The 22,451-nt window shown below is 39.3% G+C and overlaps 2 protein-coding genes, 1 long non-coding RNA gene and 1 pseudogene across 5 annotated transcripts; all 4 read right to left on the reverse strand.

Annotated features, from left to right (window-relative positions):
* Positions 1-420: 420 nt before the first annotated feature.
* On the reverse strand, positions 421-1,077 carry LOC113230047. Its single transcript, XM_026463777.1, has 2 exons — positions 706-1,077; positions 421-621 (listed from the first exon to the last, which is right to left on the reverse strand). Exons 1-2 carry the CDS (start codon positions 1,075-1,077, stop codon positions 421-423), a joined length of 573 nt encoding a protein of 190 aa, XP_026319562.1.
* A 3,302-nt stretch (positions 1,078-4,379) lies between these two features.
* LOC113230048 lies at positions 4,380-5,055 on the reverse strand (annotated as a pseudogene).
* A 1,040-nt stretch (positions 5,056-6,095) lies between these two features.
* Positions 6,096-10,602, reverse strand: LOC113230533. 2 transcript variants are annotated; one of them, XR_003310503.1, is made up of 3 exons: positions 10,406-10,602; positions 9,048-9,273; positions 6,096-6,353 (listed from the first exon to the last, which is right to left on the reverse strand). It is a non-coding gene; the product is annotated as an uncharacterized LOC113230533 (long non-coding RNA). The 2 variants fall into 2 exon arrangements; XR_003310502.1 differs by having other exon boundaries at positions 10,242-10,602.
* A 1,380-nt stretch (positions 10,603-11,982) lies between these two features.
* LOC113230431 (sex-regulated protein janus-B-like) lies at positions 11,983-22,272 on the reverse strand. Of its 2 annotated transcripts, none has more exons than XR_003310491.1 (4): positions 21,897-22,272; positions 16,396-16,790; positions 14,457-14,692; positions 11,983-12,213 (listed from the first exon to the last, which is right to left on the reverse strand). XR_003310491.1 is itself a non-coding variant. In XM_026464363.1 (4 exons), the coding sequence occupies exons 1-4, from the start codon at positions 22,119-22,121 to the stop codon at positions 12,016-12,018; spliced, it is 786 nt and encodes a 261-aa protein (XP_026320148.1). In that variant the 5' UTR covers positions 22,122-22,268; the 3' UTR covers positions 11,983-12,015. The 2 variants fall into 2 exon arrangements, 1 of the variants encoding a protein (XP_026320148.1); XM_026464363.1 differs by having other exon boundaries at positions 16,664-16,790; positions 21,897-22,268.
* Positions 22,273-22,451: the final 179 nt, after the last annotated feature.

The following is a 22,451-nucleotide window of genomic DNA, read 5'->3' on the forward strand; positions in this document are numbered from 1 at the left end:
GGACAAAAAACAATACTAGTTCTCTGGACAACGCAAAAATGTGATAAATAACGCACATACACCCACATCCTCGCACTAGGGAAACCCTGTATCGCGGGTGACATGGACACACACACATAGACCACCACAAATTACATCGAAACTCACGAGAGAAGTAGACCATACAAATATTTCTCCCGGCCTGGGAATCGAACCCGGGACCTCTGCGTGGCAGATCAGCATGGTACATGAAGAATTAGCCGAATTAAGGTTCATTAGGTTACCCGCAGTGGAAGCTTGCTGGCTTACAACCATTGTAGAAACATTGTCCCTTGTCCAATAAACTCCTATTAATAATAATAATGATAATAATAATTTATTTATTTCAGACAACATTTAAGGTCCATTTTAATGTTAGTAGAGCTTATCCTAGATTAATACTTAATAACTAACAATGAAATTGGCCTCTGTGCGAGTATACATCATCGGGCAATCAGGTCTATGAGCTATCGCTTTCAGGATGCCGTTACAGCTCCCGCGCATTCTGTTCAACAGCGAGGCAGTTTTCTTTCGCCAGACTGCATCAAAGTCGTCCACACGCGCATCTGCGAACATGCTCGAAGCGCTGCAAAAGCGCGGGAGCTGCAACAGTGCCCTGAATGCATTATTAAATTGGACTCGCAGAGCATTGTACGATTTTTGGGTATATTTGAACCACAAACTTACCGTGTACAGTGATGTACAAAATGCCTTAAACAATGTTATCTTCACTGTATCCGTACATCTAGCAAACCTTCGAACCAACATGTTCGCCCGAACTGACAATGCCCTGCGCTCCCTTTCCATATCCGCATCATCTCTAAGATCCTCGGTTACCAAATGCCCAAGATATTTAAATTGAAATACTCTTTTAAGAGTAACACCGTTGAGTAACACGGGTGGTACAAGTCCTACTTTTGTAGGGCACTTGTTTCCCGCCTTAAAGACCATGTACACTGTCTTTTTAACATTGTAAGCTAGACCATGTGACTCCGCGTAGGACTCACGTATATTAAGCAGCTTTCTCAGTGCGCTAACTGAAGGTGCCAGCAGCACCATATCGTCCGCGTAACTGAAATTATTGACTTTTAACTGCCTCCGTGGCCCAACGGTTACCATACCGGACTGCCACGCAGAGGTCCTCGGGTTCGATTCCCGGGCCGGGAGAAATATTTGTATGACCTACATTTATTTCTCTCGTGAGTTTGGGTGTAATTTGTGGTTGTCTATGTGTGTGTCCATGGCACCCGCGACACAGGGTTTCCCTAGTGCGGGGCTATGTTGAGTGTGTGCGTTATTATTATTATTATTAAACGTCGTCAATAAAACAACCAAGCTGCTTGCCGCCAAGTTCCTCAATCAGCGCATTCATATATAAATTGAATAGAAGGGGTGAGCTCAAGCCACCCTGTCTCACCCCGCATTCCATGCTCCATGGATCCGAGAACTCACACGCCCACCGCACACGGCTTTCCTGATTCAAGTACCAGAATCTAAAGAGAGATACCAACTCCGGTGGCAGCCCAGTATCATTTAGTTTCCGCCAGAGGATGTCATACGAAACCAAGTCAAATGCCTTGGAGAGATCTAAAAAACAGGCATAGACGGGAGTTTGTCTATCAGTGTAATACCTAACAGTGCGCTTCAAGCTGAAAATAGTAGTTTCTGTTGACAGCCCGGGCCGAAATCCGAACTGCGCATCCTGTAACTTTACATGCCGGCTCAAATAAGAGTTCAGCACACTATCAAGCACTTTTGCTACTATCGTAGCTAACGAAATAGGCCTATAATTTGACCTGTCCGATACATCCCCGGTCTTGCTTTTGACAATCGGCACCGCCAGAGTCCGCAACATATCAGGAGGTAGGTACGAGTGATTTACACATAGGTTAAATAACAGCGTGAGCACTCGTGGGAGGTGTGCACCGGCATGCCGCAAGTGATCTACGCTAAGCCCGTCATGACCTGGCGACTTACCACCACGCATTTTAAAAATGGCACGCTTTATGTCTTTGGTGAGAAATGTTGTTCAAATGTTCAGCTTTCGATTCCTAACGTCGTCAAACTTCCGATTGGGATGCCCCAGAGGAGATTGGACGGCAAAGTGATTTTTAAAAATATTTGCAATATTGATAGGATTGGACACCCCATCGACACTCACGGGAATACTAGGCTCAGCCTTCAATTTATTGGTATGTTTCCAAAAATTCTTAAAGTCCGATTTTGAGTGAAGTGACGCTATTAGATCCATTCTTATTTGATCTTGGTGGTTTTGACACCACTTCAACTTACCTTTAAAAATTTTACGCGCTTCAATCATAGCTTCGTATATTTTATACTATTATTATATATAGCTATTGCCTTTATTTGAGACCTTACATTGAGTAAGGTTGAATACTATTCCAGATTAAGGAGTTAGGTTTCGGAGGGTTTAGACAATTGTTAACGTTGCAAGGATACTAAAATTAGGAACCCGTTTGCATCCTGTCTGGATTTAAAATTACGAATGGTATCTTCTGTGATTGTGGTCTCTCCTCGTCTCGTCGTTCTTAACTGTCCTTTGTTGTATAATTCTTGTATTTATCATTACCTTCTTTCCATTGACATTCGTATTCGAATCATGCCGTTCAGCTTACACCATCATATCATTCATAGTACGCGTGCTCTTGCTATTTTATTAGAGGTCTTATGGTAGTTTTCCACCAGCGAGGCGTGACGAGGCGAGGAAAGACGAGAATTGAAATCTCGCCGGCCTATTTCCACTAAATGATTGTGGATAGAGAAGATTCAGTGCTGTTCAGTTCATCTAGCGGTAAATACGCGGCTGAAGTAACATGTTCCGTCTACTATTATGATTAAATATGTTAACGGCAGAAAAATTGGATAACAACATATTAATTAAATTTTTATTGAATTGAAATATTCAATTATTTTTTGTGAAATTACTCCACTAGTTTGTTATAATTATTAATACAAAGATCGAACACTCATCGCCAGGACTGGTAGCTGTAAAGGTACTAACTGGGTGATAAATCTGTCAAAGATTTCTCATAGATGGCGCTACGACTAAAAAGTTGTTGAAAGACCAAGTACAAACACACGACGCAAGCACATAGAAAAATTCGTGAGGTCCGTTGGTTCGTTCCGTAGCTTAGTTGGTATAGCGTCTGGCACGGTATGCAAGAAGACGTCGGTTCGAATCCGACCGGATCGAAGGAATTTTTTCTGAGTGTTTTTTCTGAGTGTTCGATCTTTGTATTAATAATTATAACAACATATTTTTTAAAATCTCAAATCGCACGACAATCTCGCGATTGTTATTAATATGGCTATTAATTGTGTTCGCGATGGATCGCGAACACAATTAATAGCCATATTAATAACAAGCGAGCTCGAGACCGTGCGGGCATTTCAATTCTCGCCTCACCCATCCTCGTCAATCCAAACCAATTCCAACAAAAATGGGCTAGGCGGGAATTGAAATTTTGTAGCACTTCCCTATCTTGATCCAAAATCTATCCAATATTTTTTTTGTATAGCGATAACTTTTGACTTCTCTGTTTGGGTCATTAATTTCACACCAAACATCAGGGTAATAGGTATATGCCTAGAGCAGTGAGCATAAATTGTTTACAAGTATAATATCATTGCCTTAGTAAAGGGGCTGTGACATATAAACTAGGGCACCCGGTTTGTTGACACTTTTTTTTTCGAGTCTCGAGAATGATCTCGAAAAAAAACGTGTTCTCGAGTTTATCGAGAAATTTTTTAAAACTCAGCTCAATCTACTATAATATAAATAAAATCACCAGTTAACCGTAACCATTGGACATGTAAAGAGCCCGAAACGTTGGTTTGTTTGTCTGTTTGTTTGTTTGTGGTTGGTTTGTTTGTTGGTTTGTCTCGTGAGAACTCTAATACAAACTGACAGACAAGATGACACTAAAAAGATTTCTAGCTGGACTACACAACCCAAAATATTGTACTGACTATTGGTGTGAAGGTATTTTCGGGTAAATTGATGACAAAGATACTGTGTCACTGTCGCTGGTTTTTTGCTGATGACTTCTGAACCTGGTTTCTCTAAGGACCTACAGATTTTGTCAGCAACAGATGATCGACATCCAATTTTTATTGATCAAAATGTATAACGAGACAAAATCAAGTAAATGCCTAAGAAGCAGACGATCGATATCGTATTTTTTGTAGATCAAGATGTCTTTCGTCACAAAATCGAGCGAATTTCTAGATTGCTTGGCTAATTAGCACTAGAACTAGTATCCTGACGATTTAGTGCACCGTTTTTTTTTTAATGTAAAGAAGGAGGCAATCGAGCAGAGGAGCCATTTGATAGGAGGTTGTCATCGTCGCCAATGGACATTTGCAACATCAGATGAGCCGCCTATGCGTTGCCAGGCTTTGAGAGCCCTGCAAAAACACGCTTTTTGAAGAACCCCATGTCATAACGCAAAGGAAATACTTCAGGAGGAACATCATTCCACATCTTGCAGGTTCGAGGAAGGAACGAACGAGATGCCCGCGTGGTCTTACTATCCCAGGCATCTAAGATGTGGGGATGGACTCTATTCCTTTGGCGGGAGGTGCGATGGTAGAAACGAGACGGTGGCACTAGTTCGAAAAGTTCCTCAGAGCACATCCTCATTATAAAGACGGTAGAACGCACACAGAGAGCCAACGCTTCTATGTAGGCTAAGGGGCCTACATACCTTCTGCGAGTTTGGGATCGTCGACAATACGAACAGCCCTACGTTGGATGGAGTAATGTGGATCAAGCTGGTGTTTGGAAGCTCTTGCCCAGAGATGCGAGCACTACTCCATATGGGGCCGTAGTTGTGTTTTATATAACAAAAGTCGATGACCTGGTGCGAAATACTGCTTCGCTCTATTGAGCCCTCAGAACTTTTTTGAAGCCAGTTTAGCTTAGCTCTCCAAATGACTCCGGAACTGGACTTCGTTTGTGATGTCGACTTCAAGTATCCCAATACTCTTAGAGATGGTAAGGGCAGTATTCGGCATGATTGATTCGGATGACATAGGTATGCGGAACCAGATATTTAAAAATATGCGAATGATTCGTCTGCGGCATCCCTATTGGAGAGTACCGATCGTTAAATCTTCCAATTAGTTATAAATAAACTCTTAAAACTTAAATAAACTTCCAAATAAACCCTAGTATAAATCTATTTCTGCTAATTAATTCCAATAAAATAAGTGTTCGGGATGTTTCGGAATAACGGTACTAATGACCTTGGAGTGTTGTTTGGCTCCAAATTAAGCTTTTCATATCTGATCACATTGTAGCAAAGGCTAACAAAATGTTTGGATTCGTTCAAAGATTGGTAAGACCATTTCTATATCTGTTTTTTTCCCTTGTGCGCAGCTGTTCGGAGTATTGCTCAGTAGTATGGTCTCCTTCTTATGAAATTCATATTGACCGAATCGAGGCTATCCAGAGGCGACTACTTAGGAACTTATGCACTAAAATTGGACGTAAACTGGTGACGTATGAGGCGAGACTCAAATTTTTTAAGGTTAATCCTCTACATATTAGGCTGGTACTGCAGGAATCTACTTTGTATAAAATTATTAATTATAATTTGGACGCCAGTGAACTGTTAGACCACGTCTCATGGATCGGCAACATGCGTGTTCGGACTGTTTTTGATACCTCGCTGTACCAATAATGTCACATATAGTAGCCCTATCTTTCGGATGTATAGAACTTCTAATGGTATTTGTAGAGATGTAGATATGATCTCTCAGAGTCATAAAACATTTATGAATAACTGTTCACGGTTATTGAGTTGTGTTTCTGTGTAGTTTTCTTTATTTCTGTTTTTATTACTTTTAAGAATTGTAGTAAGATTATTTTACCCTAATGTCTCATTTTAAGTAGGAAGTTAATTTGCAACTTAAAAAGGGCTCAAATGGTTGTGTATAGCTATAAAAGGAATACGAATTTACTTACATTTTTTATGATCTACCTGTTATAGTTAAGTTTTTAGTTTATATTCTGTAGTTGTGCCAAATAAATAAAATAAAAACTAACATTAGGGTTTAGCTCTAATAGTTAACTTTATTCACTGATGTAATATGTGTGTATACAAATATCTTTTTATTCTTCGTCGTCATTCAGCCGTGATTACGTATCCAGGATATGAATCCTTGACTAGGGTTGCCGTCAATGAATGATCAGCCTTGTCATAAACATCTGACGTGCCGAAGATATGGAGCGTCTTTTTGACGGCATTATGCCTAATTTTGCCACCACCCATCACTTTGTGACCGCAAACTGGTTTCACTTTTTTCACTACCTAAAAAATAAATTCTTAATAAGTCAATTCTTTTTTCGATGCCTTACTTTCACAAACTCGTATCTTATAAAGAGTGATTATTATTATTCAGGACATGGCAAAACGTTATATTTATTTTAAATTCTTTATCAAGGTTGTAAATTTGGATCATTGACTTACAATTATATGGACGTCGGGTCCGCGCTAAAAAGCGTCCGAACTTATAGGGCGTTAAAATCGTATACAGAGCGTCATTCATGCTCTAGTCTTCGTTTGTTCGACTGACAGCGAAGCAAGCAAAATTAGATAGTACTGCGATGACATTATAATTTAAATTCAACGTTTTAGCTTTTTCATATTCCTTTACATGTCACTACGTTTAAATAGGTTGACTTGGGTCATTTTTTTCGTGGTTTTTGTATTAGACCCGTCGTCCATTTATTTGTAAGTCAATGATTCACAATCAACTATTGCTCCGATTTGAAATGTCAAAAGTTTCCGATCGGCCAGTTGTGAGTCGCAATTATTCGTCTCGACTCGGAAGAGACTCAGTATCCGAGCGGGAGAGGTAACCAAAATCAAGCAGCTGATATGGAGTTCTTTTCATGAGCCCTTGGCCGGAATGTGTACTAATAGACATAAAAATATATTTATAATATTAACGCGATTTAAAGTTCTGTTCTTGTTCTGTTACTAACTGTTCTCGATGAATGTCCGAAATATTCGTTTTCATTTGATTTTCGGACCCTTTGCAGGTTCCATAGTCACGGCTCACGGCTGACAGAGATGTTAAAGTAAACAATTTCGTTTGTAATTATAGTTCAGAATAGGAAGGTTTGCATTAAGCTTAAATATTTAAGTGACATCATAATAATGAAATAAATGAATTATTATTATTAATGTAGGACGTAACTGGTTGATGACTGTAACATCTTTAGTCGTAATGCTTTGGCCACACATAGGCGGCCGGGCCGCGGAAGTGTTCGGGCCGCGGGATTAAATATACGAGTTTATATCATATAAACTCGTACATTATAAAAATTCCCGGCCGCCTCTATGTGGACAGAGCATAATCAACGCCCCGAAACGTTGGTTTGTTTGACAAAACAATTATTAAGCGATCCGTAAAATATTTTCATTTCTAATTTCTAAAAGTTATACTTATGCATTTATATAAAAAGAGACAGATATCATAGAGTCGAACACAGAACAATAAATACAATAGTAGTGGTTAGTGTCACGTGTCCCGATAGATCACGCAGTTATTTGTAGCAGTAGAGCTTCTAGTGAGAGAGTTCGTCCAGGGAAGTACGGCCACCTTACTTATTTCCGTCGCCAGTCAGCAATGTGAGCATTACTGCGTTCCGGTTTTGAAGGGTAAGTGAAATTACAATTACAATGAGTGCTGGTGAAATTGCAGGCACATGGGGCTTGTCAACTTATGTCACAGGGTTTTTTTATCATGTCAAGTGACGGGACGAACGAGTCGTGCGACTGATGGTAAGTTACACGCCTGTCCATAACAGTTGCAGTGCAACTCAGAGCTTTAAATCGCAAAGATCTGAGGGCTCTGACTGCTATGGATAGGCGTGTCGCTTATCACCAGGTGCACGATTTGTACGTCCCGTCATTTGGTATTATGAAAAAAAAGTTTAGCTTAGTATGTTATGTCAATCTCGCACAAAACCTCAAAAACCGTGATAAAATGCTTTATTTTGCTATTTTGGTCTGCAAAAATGCTATCATTTTTGCAGACCAAATTCCGCACTTATAATGTTATCCATTTCGGTGTTTCACGGTGTTTCATATCATCGTTAAGTGAGTATGTGAGTTTGGGTGTAATTTGTGGTTGTCTGTGTGTGTGTCCATGGCACTCGCGACACAGGGTTCCCCTATTGCGGGGCTATGTCGAGTGTGTGCGTTATTATTATTATTTGGTATAAGAAACGAAAGTAAACCATACAACGCTGCAACTTGGACTTTTTTTGGAGAATGTTTATAGGCATTAATAGTTCGTCGTGATTCAGCTATTGCCACTAGATGGCAGCACGTTGAATTAAACTCAATATAAAATCAAGACGTCTTAACTTGCAATAATATAGGTATGGTAATTTTCCCTGATATGCCTATAGAGTAAAGTTTAAATTATATTAACATTCAAAATGTGAGTTTTGGCAGCAGCCCTTCCCATGTGTTTCTTCCGTGACTTCGCGGAGGGCACCGAGCTTCTAGTGCTAATTGATTTTAGATGTTCTATGCGCTCAGTGTACCTACTTGTGCGAGTGACATGCGTTTTTAAAGCCATGTGTAATCACAAGCGACACAACCTCCACATCCGACGGCAGAAGCAGGATTAAAGCGGACAGGGGTGGACCGCGTGCGTATATAGCGTAGGTATATTTGTTTTTTCAAACAAATCAACGTTTCGTGCCCTTTACAGGTCGCGGTTGACTGACCATGGAATCAGTCAACCGTGACCTGTAAAGGGCCCGAAACGTTGGTAACCATCGCGAAAACCTAAGGACTCGATACAAGTAATCGTGTTTCCAAGTGAATCCTTAAATATCTTATAGGTACATAAATTTCATAACTAATGCTTTAGTAATAACAATACAACAAGGGATCAGACGAACGCAATTATTTTGCATTTACGTATCTTTACTTCGGCAACTATTCCGCAATCTGTCTCTTATGTCATATTTCTACTTTTCTCACCTCTTTATAAAGATTTTCAAAGGTTTTGTGTCGATTGTGACCCCTAACGAGTATAATTGGGTCTCTTAATGTATACGGGCAAGTTAATGCGAAGAGGATATATATGAATTCTCCTTTAGGGCTAAGATCTACTTGCGGCATGCCTTTTTTTAGTTCCGAGCAGGTACAGTATTGTGTTGCAGTCACAGGGCTTTCGAATTCTCCGTTTCGAATTGGCATTTCGGTGCTGAAGCAAAATCAAATAAAACAACGTTTAATTTTCGTATACATAACGGGACCTCAGTTAGGTAGGTCACGTAGGTGACGAAATACTTTCATAGGTTTCTTATAGATAGCGCTACGGCTAAAAAGTCGTTTAAAACCAAATACATACAAAGATCCGACAACAAGCTCATAGAGAAATTCGTGAGGTCCGCTGTTTCGTTCCGTGGTGTCGTTGGCACAGCGTCTGGCATGGTTTGCTGGAAGACGTCGGTTCGAATCCGGACGAATCGAAGGAATTTATTCTAACCGTTCGATCTTTGTATTAATAATTATAACCACGGAAGAAAAATTTATGTGGTCTGTATAACAAACTAGCCAAATTCGATGTAGAATAAATATCAACAAACAAAAACATTTTGGATTGGATTTTGGATTTGGATTATGGATAATACTAAATCTTGAAGCCAAACATGGCTTCAAGATCTGGTTATGGCATATTTAATGCTAATTTGTCTTATTGTTGCGTTTTTAGGCCACATAAAACTAACAAAGTTAATTTATAAAAATCAAACATTTTTGCGTAGCTCAGAACAGGTTAAAATATCGACAGATTTAATTTATTTTATGTCTCAGAGAAAGAGGACCAATCATTAAAAAATATGACCGTTTAGATTGTTTTGCCTGCTGCAAATCTTAAAGCAAAATGCACGATACATACGCGCGACTACAGCGCGTCTGCGGCACGTATGCATATACGCGCAAATGACGCGCGTTTACGACGCCACTGAATTTGTTTTATTGTACATTAAACAAAAGTTTATATGGGTCATCTGCGCGTCGTCGGCGCGTGTAAAATACGCCTTGTAGCATTGCAACATTTATACCGTTTCGTTTTGTCACTTATATTATAAACTGCTATGAATAATTAACAATAGACGACAACAGTTAGGAAACGTTGTGATTTTAGTCCTGACCTCCAACTCTACTTACCTAGTTGTCGTATGTTGTTAAAATCGCAATTCCTTCTCTTCTGCCTGTATTGTATATTATAGGAAATTTTGGAAGTTTAGTTTTTTGGATATATTTGGCTGGATAAATGATCATGTTCCTCACATAAACTGCTGCAAATGAAGACGCCGCTCAAAAGCTAGTACCTAACATTTTCATTTTCAAATTTTTTCGTGTGCAGGACATCTCGCACTTGTCTGGTTTTTTCGGTCCATATTTAGGTAATAGTATGTCTAAGGGTTCTAAATGTATTGCATAGTTTCTTCATTAGCCTTTTATATTTCTTCCGACATTAAAATGTAAAATACATGTCTGCCCTCTGGTGTTTTTGGTTTCATCTAAATAGGACTACATAAATTACGCAGAAATAACCAAAAATTTTGCCCACACTTCAAGTTTTAAACATATTGACAACCAGCGGAAAAGATTGTCTTGAACAGAAGATTTTTTGATCATATGTCAGTTGAGTTTTTAAAAATATTGTTGAATATATTATAATATTCCTTTATATTTTCAATCCTTTTCAGGTTAATATATTTTCTATCATACATGCATTTTATACGAAGCTGACGTTAATAAGAAACTTTAATTTTTTTAAATAAGAAAAGGAAAATTTTTATTCCTTTCCATCCTCTAGCTCTTTATGTTTAGAAGGGTGTTGTTTGATGTTGTCAAAGAGAAGTAAAAAAAGTTATTATCCGTATAGTCAAGAGCACGTCAAGGTTAACACTTTGTACTTTGGACCGTTCTTATCGTAAGCGGCATAGAGTTGGATTTAAATCTTGTGTCAAGTTTGACTTGCTCTTGCCCTGTACACTTAGATAGGAAAAAATAAAAGAACCTGTACAATGATTTCGAACAGCAGCAGCAGGTACCGCTATCAGCGGCTGACAAGAGATGGAAGAATAAGAAACTGATCGAAGGGATTTTTCGTTGTGTTTGTTCGATCTTTACATCAATAATAACACATTAGTGGAGTATTTTCACAAAAAAATGAATATATTAAATTTAATATACTAAATGAATATAAAAAAGGAGATGTAGATTCTTTTCTCAGTGAACTGTGTCATCGAAAAGCACTAGTCAAATTCTAAGTAATAAACGCACGTTTTCTCTAACTAGACGTTGGCGGAATCAACGATTGTGTCGATGGAGCTATAACAAAAAGATGGAGCTTTAAAAATGAAGAAGAAATTGGGATATAAATTGCAAGGGAATGAACTGGACTGAAAAAAATTAAAATGAAACGGATATCCGGAATTATCCGGTATCCGGCCGGATACCGGATAATTCGCCGGATACTGATACGTAAAATTATACTAGCAAAGTCCATGAATGGCACTTCGTTGATATTGGGTCAGCTTTCGCCATCCTTCTTTCATGGTCTTCTTTTTATTTAAGATGATACATTATTTAAAAGAAAATAATTCTTATGCATAATAAGGCGAACCGTTTTAGTTGAGGCTTTCGATTAGTTTAGTAAAATTATAGGCGCTTGTTTTTTTCACATTCAGCGGGTTCTATACCTGGTTCAGACAGGCGAAAAATCTTTGAATGCAGTTCAAATTGTTTTTAAAATCAAAATGAAGTCTTCTTTTAGTAAAATTCTCTATCTGTGGTATTTAAAATACTTGCCCTACGTGTGGCATAGCTGTGTGAAAATTGAAAAAAACGTCATTTAAGCTTAAACTTATACTTGCATAATTTATTCACAATTGGCATGTAATTAACGAAATAACAACGAGTCCATACATTTTTAGCCTTCATCACCAGCCGTGATTGTGTATTTATGGTATGCTAATGTCCCTTGGATGACCTTTGCTGTGATTATATGATCGGCCTTGCCCAGGCCTTCTGACTTGCCGTAGATGTGGATCCTCTTCAAACCCGGCTCATGTTTAATTTTGCCCCCACCAAGAGACACACAGACCAGTGGTTTCATTTTTGCTTTAAGCTAAAAATGAAAATTTCTGTTATAATACGGTAGCATCAAGTATATAACCCGAAATAGAGACGAAATGTAATTTAATTCGAAACTATTCTGCCAAATCATTACGGTGACAATTGCGCTCAGATTGGCTATCCCGAATTCGAAGTAGACGGGTGTCGTCAATTGTTCCACTTCGAATAAACCAGTTTAATAGCTTTGCTATAATGGACGAAAATTGAAACAATTACATATTTAAAATTTAATTGCCGATAAAATGTGATTCCGTTTGTTTTGTAATTAGATGTTTTGCTGCTTTTCCTACACCACCGAATAGAACAGCCCTCCCATAGATATATTATCTTTATTACAATAAATACAGAATATTCTTGGAATATACGGAGACGTACACACAGGTTAGTTGTTGGCGCTGTATATTTCAGCTTTCTAATTTGTGATTTCAGTGCAAACGAGAGTTGATATTTAAAAGTCATATAAGGTCCATTTGCCTGATGACTTGCCAGGGATGTATGACCCTTATTTCGTCTCTATTTCTGGTTATATACTCGATGTACAGTAGACATGTTACTAATAATGGTAAGCCGCTGCATTGTACTATATACATATAAATTAGAACTACATGCCATATGGTGTATTGAACTGGTGAACAGGAGACGAAACGGGGAGGGGTGTTGCGGTGCGTAAGTAGGCGGTGTTACGTTGTGATGCACCGAGTGCCGGTGCGTTGAAATTGAACGCGTCAACAGCGCCTGTGTGGCATCGCTTTTATTCCATAGTGTTGATCAACACTATGGAATAAATATAACCACTAGTCATTAGGGGGCCCATTTTATTTCGTCACAAACATTCAATAGCTGGAAGTACACCATGCGTTCGTATAATCTATGTAATCATTGATTTTATAACAGGTAAGCTTTTCTAATTAGTACATTTTTGAGCTTTAAACATTTTTTCTGATAAATTTTGTACAATGTTTGGAATTTTGTTATAAAAACGTATACAGTGCCATACAAATGACGCTCTAACTTTATCAAGTCTGAGTATAGAGGTCGCAACTTTTTTTTTGTTTCTAAGATTACGGTTAACCTATAACTGTTTTTCGGAAATAATGCTACTTGCTTACACAATATTTACTCAATTTTGTCTGATTATACGTGTCGATCGACAAAAAATAAATATATCAATCGTCTATTTCTTAGACGTTTACTTGATTTTGTCTAATTACACGCGTTGAACGATATAAAATACGATATCGATCGTCTGTTGCCCACACATTTACTCGTTTTGTTTGATTATACGTGTTGATTGTCAAATATCGAGCAAATCTGTAGTCATCTTTTGACATCGTGACTTCGACTCGCTGTTAAGGGAATATAACTCCACTATTTGTATCTATTTTCCTATCACATTTTTTTATGATAAACGAGTCTTGCGCCTGGTGTTAAGCGACACGCCGGTCCATAGCAGTTGCAGTGTCACTCAGAGCTTTAAATCGCAAAGATATGAGGTACAGTACCACTGCGCCTATTATCCTGAGACATACATAGTTGATTTTTTTTATTTATGGCACAATGTACAGACATCAGATACAGAAAGTGAGGAAAATAAAAACACTTAAAAATTAATACAACAGGCATATCTGTGCCCAATTATTACTGTGCTCAGCATTCATTTTAAAACATTTAGATATACTTAAACAGACACTAAATCAATCATAGAAAAAAAAATCGAGAGAAATAAAAAATAGAGAATGAGAATATGCTATTCACTTTACATTAATGCTAGCAGTGACCTCTTAAATGCTGGGACACTGCAGTTAAAGATATCACAATTAGTACATATTTCATTATAATACCCACACATCCTATATAGAGGATTATTTTGTGATACATTGTTTTTTGAAATGGGTATACTGAATAGTCGTTGATTACTCACAGACCGAGTCGGCATCCTGAACAGTAGCATCCTTAGTAAGCCATCGTCAGAAAAACCATTGGCAATTTTATGCAGTGTGATAAGTCCTTTTAAAACCGGAACGTAGTAATTAATGCTCATATTACTGCTTGGTGACAGACATGGGTAGGTAAAGTGACAGTACTTCCATGGGCGAACTCTTTCTCAAGGAGCTCTACTGCTACTAGATGTAAGTGGTGTTTCACTATGCTAGTTAAATGGATTTATTTCCGCATCTCCACAACTATTTGCGTGATAAGTCAGTTAATGTAATGTTCGTCGTGGACATTTCCTACCTCATTAAAAATTTCCGTGTGGTTGTTGCATCGTTTGTATCCCCTGACAAGCGCGATAGAAGGCATGCAAGCGGGCAATTTTACGCCGTTACGATCCGCATGGACTTTCACGAGGACATACTTGAAGACACCGTCAGAGTCAATGTCTACTCTAGGTATGGATTCCAGTTCGTGACAGGTACATTTTATCGGTTTTGCAGTAGTCTCCATAACAGAGATCTTCACCAAGATTGACACTAAAAAAGACAAAGGAATTCCTAATAAACAACTGTCCGGATTTACATTTGTCTGACGTGGCGTGTCGTGACGCGTCATAACGATATCGGTTTCATACATTGACTTACAATTATAGGGACGTCGGGTCCGCGCTAAAAAGTGTCCGAACTTATAGGGCGTTAAAATCGTATACAGAGCGTCATTCACGCTTTAGTCTTCGTTTGTTCGACTGACAGCAAAGCAAGCAAAATTAGACAGTACTGCGATGACATTACAATTTAAATTCAACGTTTTAGCTTTTTCATATTCCTTTACATGTCACTACGTTTAAATCCTTTAGGACTGTTGGACCCACATAGGTTGACTTGGGACATTTTTTTCGTGGTTTTTGTATTAGACCCGTCGTCCATTTATTTGTAAGTCAATGGTTTCATACATTTAATATGGTTAGGTTTATATTAGCGTGTCGCAATCTGACGTGACGGCTAGTGCTGTATGCATGATATCGATATGTTTAATTTTCAATGGTGGTGACAAATGTAATATAACACATTATACTTTGGAAGTTTAAGTATTCGACTGTATTTTTTTTGTGTACGTTACGTACACGATTACTCGATGATTTTTTTTTCGTTGGATAGGCGGTACCTCAGTAGTGGGTGGCAAATTAGGAGATGAATTCGGTTTATTGAATTTCACACATTTTCCGTTAGCCCATTTCTATAAAACTAGACACGAAAGTGTAATTCCAGTAAAACTAAACGCTATGGTGATAGAGAGTTGATCTGATGAAGGAAACGGCAGACAGATGGGAGGAACTCCTCAACAATGTACAGCAGCTACCTTATGGTTAAACTCATGATTCGTTTCAACGAGGACTTCCATATCGTCGCTTAGCAAACAACACTCAAGTCGACTGAACCATTTTTGTTGCTCTCCTCTGAACCTTCTCCAACATAAGAATGTCTTTTTAAAAATAGGGACACCAAAATTGAAAACCATGTTCCAGCAATGGACGTACATAGGTTTTGTATATTTTTATAAACTAAGTCCTTGGTGATACGTTGAAATGCTTATAAGGTATGTATTATGTACATGTTTATAAGGTTTAAATTAAAATCTTAACACAAACGCGATAGTTAAGTTTACATATTTGAAAACCTGCTCAAGTAGGGACATCGAAAAAGTATCAATACTTTTTGATACCGAGTACTTTTCCTTTTGATACCTATTATTTTGTACTCGATACTTTCATTAGATATTTTTCTGGCATTAGTACTTTTTGACAAGTATCGTACCGTATCCTTTCGGATAATTTCTACTTAGGACACCTCATGTCATAGCGCAAGCCTCCAAGCAACTTTTTCTGTTTAATGGCAAACCTTCTTCACCACAAATGACATGGCTATGTATGTACCTAATTTATGCCACCCTTTGCCTCTATAAGAATGAGAATGAAGAAAAATAATTAGAAACATTTCAATTGAAATTTTCCGTTTTCGTTTCGTAATCGTTTCTCAGTGTCCATCACGCGAAAAAATCTGTAGGACAAAAGTATTGATACGTTGAGAGATCGCTACTTTTGTTTAGATACTTTTATGAGTAGGATACTTTTTATCCGATACTACTCATGAGCCCCAAAGCGCCTATACACAAGAGTCCCAGATCCCTCACAGTTATTTGTAATACGAGAATTCACCTTAACACGTAAATAAATAGGTACCTAGATTTCAAGTCGACCGCAAGAGATAACGTTTTCTTAGACTTTGTTGTCAGTTTGCACGGAATGCATCTAGTCTGTGTAAATACAGAAAAGTATGTTGCTATTGAACCTTTCTATCTTTTCTCCTGTTAGGGTGTAGCAGTTGCAGGTGTGGCAGGAGCTTCAGTTGTGCCAGAAGGCGATGGTGGCGGGCTAACGATGTCCTTTTCGCCAGTTGTAACTGTGAAACCTGGGTATTGTTCTCGGACTAGCTTGGCGATAAACTCACGATCGGGCTTGCCCCTGTCAACGCCTAAAGCGGTGCCGAAGATGTGGATCGTATTGTTGACTGAATTGTGAGTTATGCGTCCTCCCATAAATGGTTCACAGATTAAGGGTTGTAGTACGTCTTGTACCTAAAAAAATGTGTAAAACATGTTCATACAATAATATTTGGCTCCTCTGTCGCTGAATATCATATTCGGTAAATATCATGTTCGGAAAACATGATATGCGCAAGACATCTTGTTCACAAAATATCATATTCGCAAGATACCACATTCTCAAGATATTCATTCATTCATTCAAGAGATACATTTTTAAAACACCATATTCGCTAAACACCACATTCGCAAAACACAACATTCTAAGTACAGGTAATAACAGCAGGTCTTACTAGCGATAGACAGACGGTTAAATTAGGTATTATTAGTCGTCCATTGCACACTTGAGGGACCTGGAGGACGAGGCGGTGGGCTATCGCGAAGTGCTCTTGGCGGTGTCTCTTGATATCGCCAACGCTTTCAACCCACTGCCCTGGACCACCATACTAGAGGCGCTGAAGTTCCATTGCGTGTCCGAGTATTTACGGAAGACGGTAGAGTCCTACCTCTCCGATAGGGCCGTACTATTTCCAAGCCGCGATGGGGTGGGTTGAAGGACCGTCGCACCATAGAGGCGATCCGCCCTGTCCTCGTAGAGTGGGTAAACCGGTCCCACGGGCCACTGTCGTACCACCTTGTGCAGGTGCTGACCGGGCACGGCTGCTTCGGTCACTACCTGCACAAGGTGGCGAGGAGGGAACCGTCCCCGTCGTGCCACGAGTGCGGCGCTGCGGATGACACTGCGCAGCACACCCTAGAGGTGTGTAGCCGGTGGGATGAGCAGCGCCGCACTCTGACGGGGACTGTAGGGCAGGACCTCTCGCTGCCGAGCGTGGTTGCCGCCATGCTCGATAGCGAGGAGTCCTGCGAGGCGGTGGCCTCCTTTTGCGCAGAGGTTATGTCGCAAAAGGAGGCCGCGGAGCGGGTGCGCGAGGACGCGGCGGACGCGCACCCGCTCCGGCGCAGATCTACGGGGAGAAGGCGAACGCAGTTCGCTGCTCGCCTGATCCCCTAGTGAGACCAGCGGGCTCTGGACAGGGACTCCGGAGCCTGCATTGCATTGCACGGCCTCACTCGTCTGGGGGGCGGGTCGGAGGACAACCAACTCGCCCCTCCATTGGCGCGGGAGCCCTGGCGTAAGCTAGGGCGGCCGGGCGGCGTCGTGGTGAATGTTCACTGATCCCACGGCGCCGACTCAACCGGCGAGAGGGAAACCCGGGGGGTTTTAGTGGGGTAGGCCCTCCAGCCTGGAGGGAGAGTCCCCACATAACCTCTGAGTCTCCCTGGGCTCAGGGGTATCCATAAAGATTTCCCCCCGTCAAAAAAAAAAAAGGGTTGAAGGAGCGTGTCGTGCGGTGTGCCACAGGGGTCAGTCCTTGGACCGCTCCTGTGGAACATCGGGTACGACTGGACCGAGCTGTGTTACGCGAGTGTACTGCGAAATTAAACGAATGTCCGTAAACGGCGCGCGGTGGGTGTTACAAATACATGTCGCGCTGCTACGTTCGTGAGTGATATGTTCCACAAATCCCCATACAAAAATTCCCCACTAGGGGATCCTAAAATTTTCTTCGACAAATCTCCACTAATATAGTATTTGCTACGCAGTTGGGATTTATGGAAAAAATACCCACCAAGATATTATATTTATATTAGGTGTTTATTTTATTTTTATTATATTTATTCGTTTTCAGCGCCAATGTCATTGACACATTACTAAACAGATTAAAAGTTCTTTAAATTGAAAATGGACTTTTGAACTTCTTTAAAATATTGAAAAGATTTTTAAATTAGTACTCAAACAATTTACTTATCATCGCCCTTGAACGCTCAAGCAAAGTCAACTTGGTTCTACTGCAAGGGTGTTCAAAATGTCTGGTAGTCTTTGTCATTTTATCATTGGATTTGTGGAACATACCTTGTGAGGAGTGACAGTATTTACTACACTGTTATTACATGTTATTATGGTGTAGGCGTGAAGTACTTCGTTTGTACTAAGTACAGTCTCTAAAAACAAGTTACATTGAAAATGTTAAATTACAATAACAATAAAATCCATTTTTCGGAGAACATATACCCATATCGTCGTCTTAGAGTGAATACCACGTGTGTGATTTCTATGTAAATTTTTCAGGACGAAGATAAAAATGTGATGTAAAATGTAATAAACGCAATAATGTCTGTAGTTAGCATTTCAATTAATTATATTATACCTTTCACATACTACATTACTTTAATAATATATTTGAGCAAGAAGTTTATAAATAAGTTATTTTTCAACAAAAATCAGAAAAACTCCTGAAGGAGAATGACCCGCACGACGTGCCCACATTCGTGGCGAAGGAGTTGCACAAGCTGCCCCCAGTCAATTTCGACCATGTTGATGTCACTAGGCTGCTGAAGGACATTACGTCTCTGAAGTCGAGCTTAGCCGAGTTACAATGTAAATTAGATGCTTCGGATAACACCGTAAGTGAGCTGCGTGCCCAAGTTGCGTTTTTAAGCAACGCTGCTTCGGTATGTAGGTCACCAGAAGCCTCTAATGTAAATATGCGTCGTGGGGCGCAAAATGCATCCATTTGCAGTGTCGAGTCGTCACATTCGAATGCACCGATCGCTGTTGCCACCGTGCGTGATGCTCCGCGCTGCTCGTTCCTCCGCCTCGGCGGAAACGTCATGCGATACACATCAATCCCTACACGTGCACACGCCGCTGTAGCCGCTTCTAGTAACCGACCCGTCACTTTGAAACACGAGCGGCGGCAATCTGCTAAGAGACGAAGTAATCTTCTTGTGCCTGTCTCTGAACCACAGAGGCAGATGGACGGGTGCGACGAGGAAAGCTTCACAAAAGTGAAGAAGAAGAAGAGGAAGCCCACCAGCCTTAATCGAGGTTTAACCCACAACCCATAACACCATGACACCCATGACACAAAGCCGAATACACCCTGAGGGTCGAGCGGTTGGAGTCCCGCCACAATGTACATTTCAATTTGTTTGTGGTGAGAGTACCGACCGAACATCTGTCGACCTTCATGAAGGAAGAATTTTGGTCGAAGGGTGTCATATTATATCGGCGATTCCGCGGCCGGTTACCTGACACCAGATTGCGGCACACGTCTCCGACAAGTGCCATTCGTGCAGATTAGTTACAAATCGACTCATCCGAAGAACAAAGTGCGATGTGATTATACGGCGAAAAGAGGTTAAAACATAATCTCGTTGTTCACAAGGCCTATATAAAAGTGATTTCAGATTTTTTATGTATTTATTATTTCGTTTCAGAAGTACAAAATCGAACAACAGCCGATCTTGACTATGGTTATCCGCAGTCAAGAACAACAAACGAAATGTACAATGTCCCGAGAATAAGCAGCATCTTGCACATAGGTCTTTGTTCTACGGATGAGTCGAAATAGTGTTTTATTATATTGTATGTTAGGCCTTAAGGTAAATATATGGGTCATGTGGCCTGAAAAAAAAAAACTATGTCAAAATGCGTATATGCGAGGTTTTCACTCTAAGGTGACGATATCTAATTACTAACCGACTTATAAACCATGTACGTACATTGTTTTAAACTTAGATCTAGTAAAATCCATGAGATGCCTTATTACCAGCGTGGTATAGATAGACTATATTTATAGTCTAACTGCAACATGTGGTGCGTATTGCTTGGTTAGCAGTTAAGTTTGTTTTATTTTATATTGTATTATTCACTTACTCATAATCTGGAGACCGAACAATAAACATGTCTCTTTAAATCAACGTATTTCACTCTACCATCTACGTCCATCCTTTTTAATAATATGAGACCAGTGATCGGAGTTAAGGGACTTAATTTAGCTGAACTAAAGAATAAAGTGTACATTGTGTTAATTATTATATTTATTAATGAATTTGCCATTCACCGTATTATTATACTGTAATATACATTTATTAGTTACTTATTAATAATCCTTGAATACACTTGACATTGTTAATTTAATTCAATTATTTATTAGCGTAATTAATTATGTTAATTTTGTATATGGATACTATTGTGTACTTATGATTTACTATTATATAATTATTTCTTAATTATTTTGTAAACTGACTTTTCGAAGAGTAGTACAAAATGACATGTAATTGTATTCGTATGAAATTTGTAATGTTGGGAGAAATAAACTAAATTGAACTAAACATTCCCTTCTTCGAAATCCGGGATTTCTCGGAACTGATTATATTCGAATTTGCGAATCATTTATAGAAATTTGAGTACAATGCCGACAAACTGCTATTTCCTATAAAGTAGTTTGCTACAAATTATTGTGTCAAAAAATAATATTGTGATTGTGTTTCTATGGGTACTCACGAATTTAAATACATTAGTCATTTAAAAAATAAACATGAGACAACCTATACAATGTGTTGATATTTCTACCGCCAAGTAATAATGGTCGCATTACTGTGTTCCGGTTGTGAAGGGTAAGGGTGCTAGCGAAATTACAGGCACATGGGACTTGTCTACTTATGTCTCAGGGTGAAGGGCGCAGTGGCAGCACCACCCACTAAGATCTTTGCCATTTAAAGCTCTGAGTAACATTGCAGCAGTTATGGGCAGGCGTGTGGCTTACTACCAGGCGCACGACTTGTTCGTCCTATCACTTGGTATTATAAAAAAAAATACGTATCCGAAATGCCGAGTGGCCGAGCGCTCGCTCGGGCTTGCTCGGGCCCCGTTGGGGTCACTGCCCGGACGCGGTGCATTCGATTTTTGCAAAACTTTACTAGATACAATTAGTCATAATATTTAACACAACATATTTTTTAATATTTTTAGATGATTTAGTATTATTTATATTATAATTTCTTAACTATAGCGAGAATGCAAATCAACACACTATATTTGGGAATGTCTACAAAATAAACAGTAAAGAAATAAATTTTCTTAGCAGTGATGACGAATTGGGTACGTCCACAACACTAAGAAAACGTTCATACTTAACTCCCTCAATTCCGATCATTGCTTATTACAGACCACTCCATTTTCTTTTCTCATTTTCAATACGCTGTTGTTTTTGTTAGATACGTACAGTACCTACTGCAGAAAATTATTATTTTATATTTAATATTGAAAATTATAATTACACATGTTACCTCTTCTATAATCTCCTCAAAGTCTATGAACCTTTTATATCCTCTGACGATGACAACAGGAATTGCTCCTGTTCGAACCTTGGGGTCGCAGACTGTGAAGGCGACGTATTTGTAGGTACCGTCTTTATCGATGTCTACTTTTTGTATGGTAGATAAATCTGGGCAATTACAGCTCGGCTTTTGCTCAGTGACAGGAGAAGGGTCAGCTGGGGGGGCGGTGGCCATTACATGAACATCCTGTCACCAATACTGTTGCTGTAGAAAGCGCATTCATAAAAAGATTTTTAATCAGTATTCCGTATACGCTGATACATGCGTGCAGAATCTTAGCATAAAAACTGTTATTAGATTTGTAGCTCTGACGAGTAGGTTTATAAAATGAACAGCCAAAACCTATTATAAACCGCTTTCACAATTTACCATTGAACCTAACGCATGAATTAATCTGGAATCTCCATAAATAAATCTAGACGAAGACAAAATATACACAGAAGTTAATTAATTGTACTGAACAAAAACATATAGATTAAAATTTGTAATAAGTTTTATAAATTC

Source organism: Hyposmocoma kahamanoa, unplaced genomic scaffold, assembly GCF_003589595.1.
Source record: "Hyposmocoma kahamanoa isolate Upper Pololo Valley unplaced genomic scaffold, ASM358959v1 63, whole genome shotgun sequence".
Classification (NCBI taxonomy): Eukaryota; Metazoa; Arthropoda; class Insecta; order Lepidoptera; family Cosmopterigidae; genus Hyposmocoma; species Hyposmocoma kahamanoa.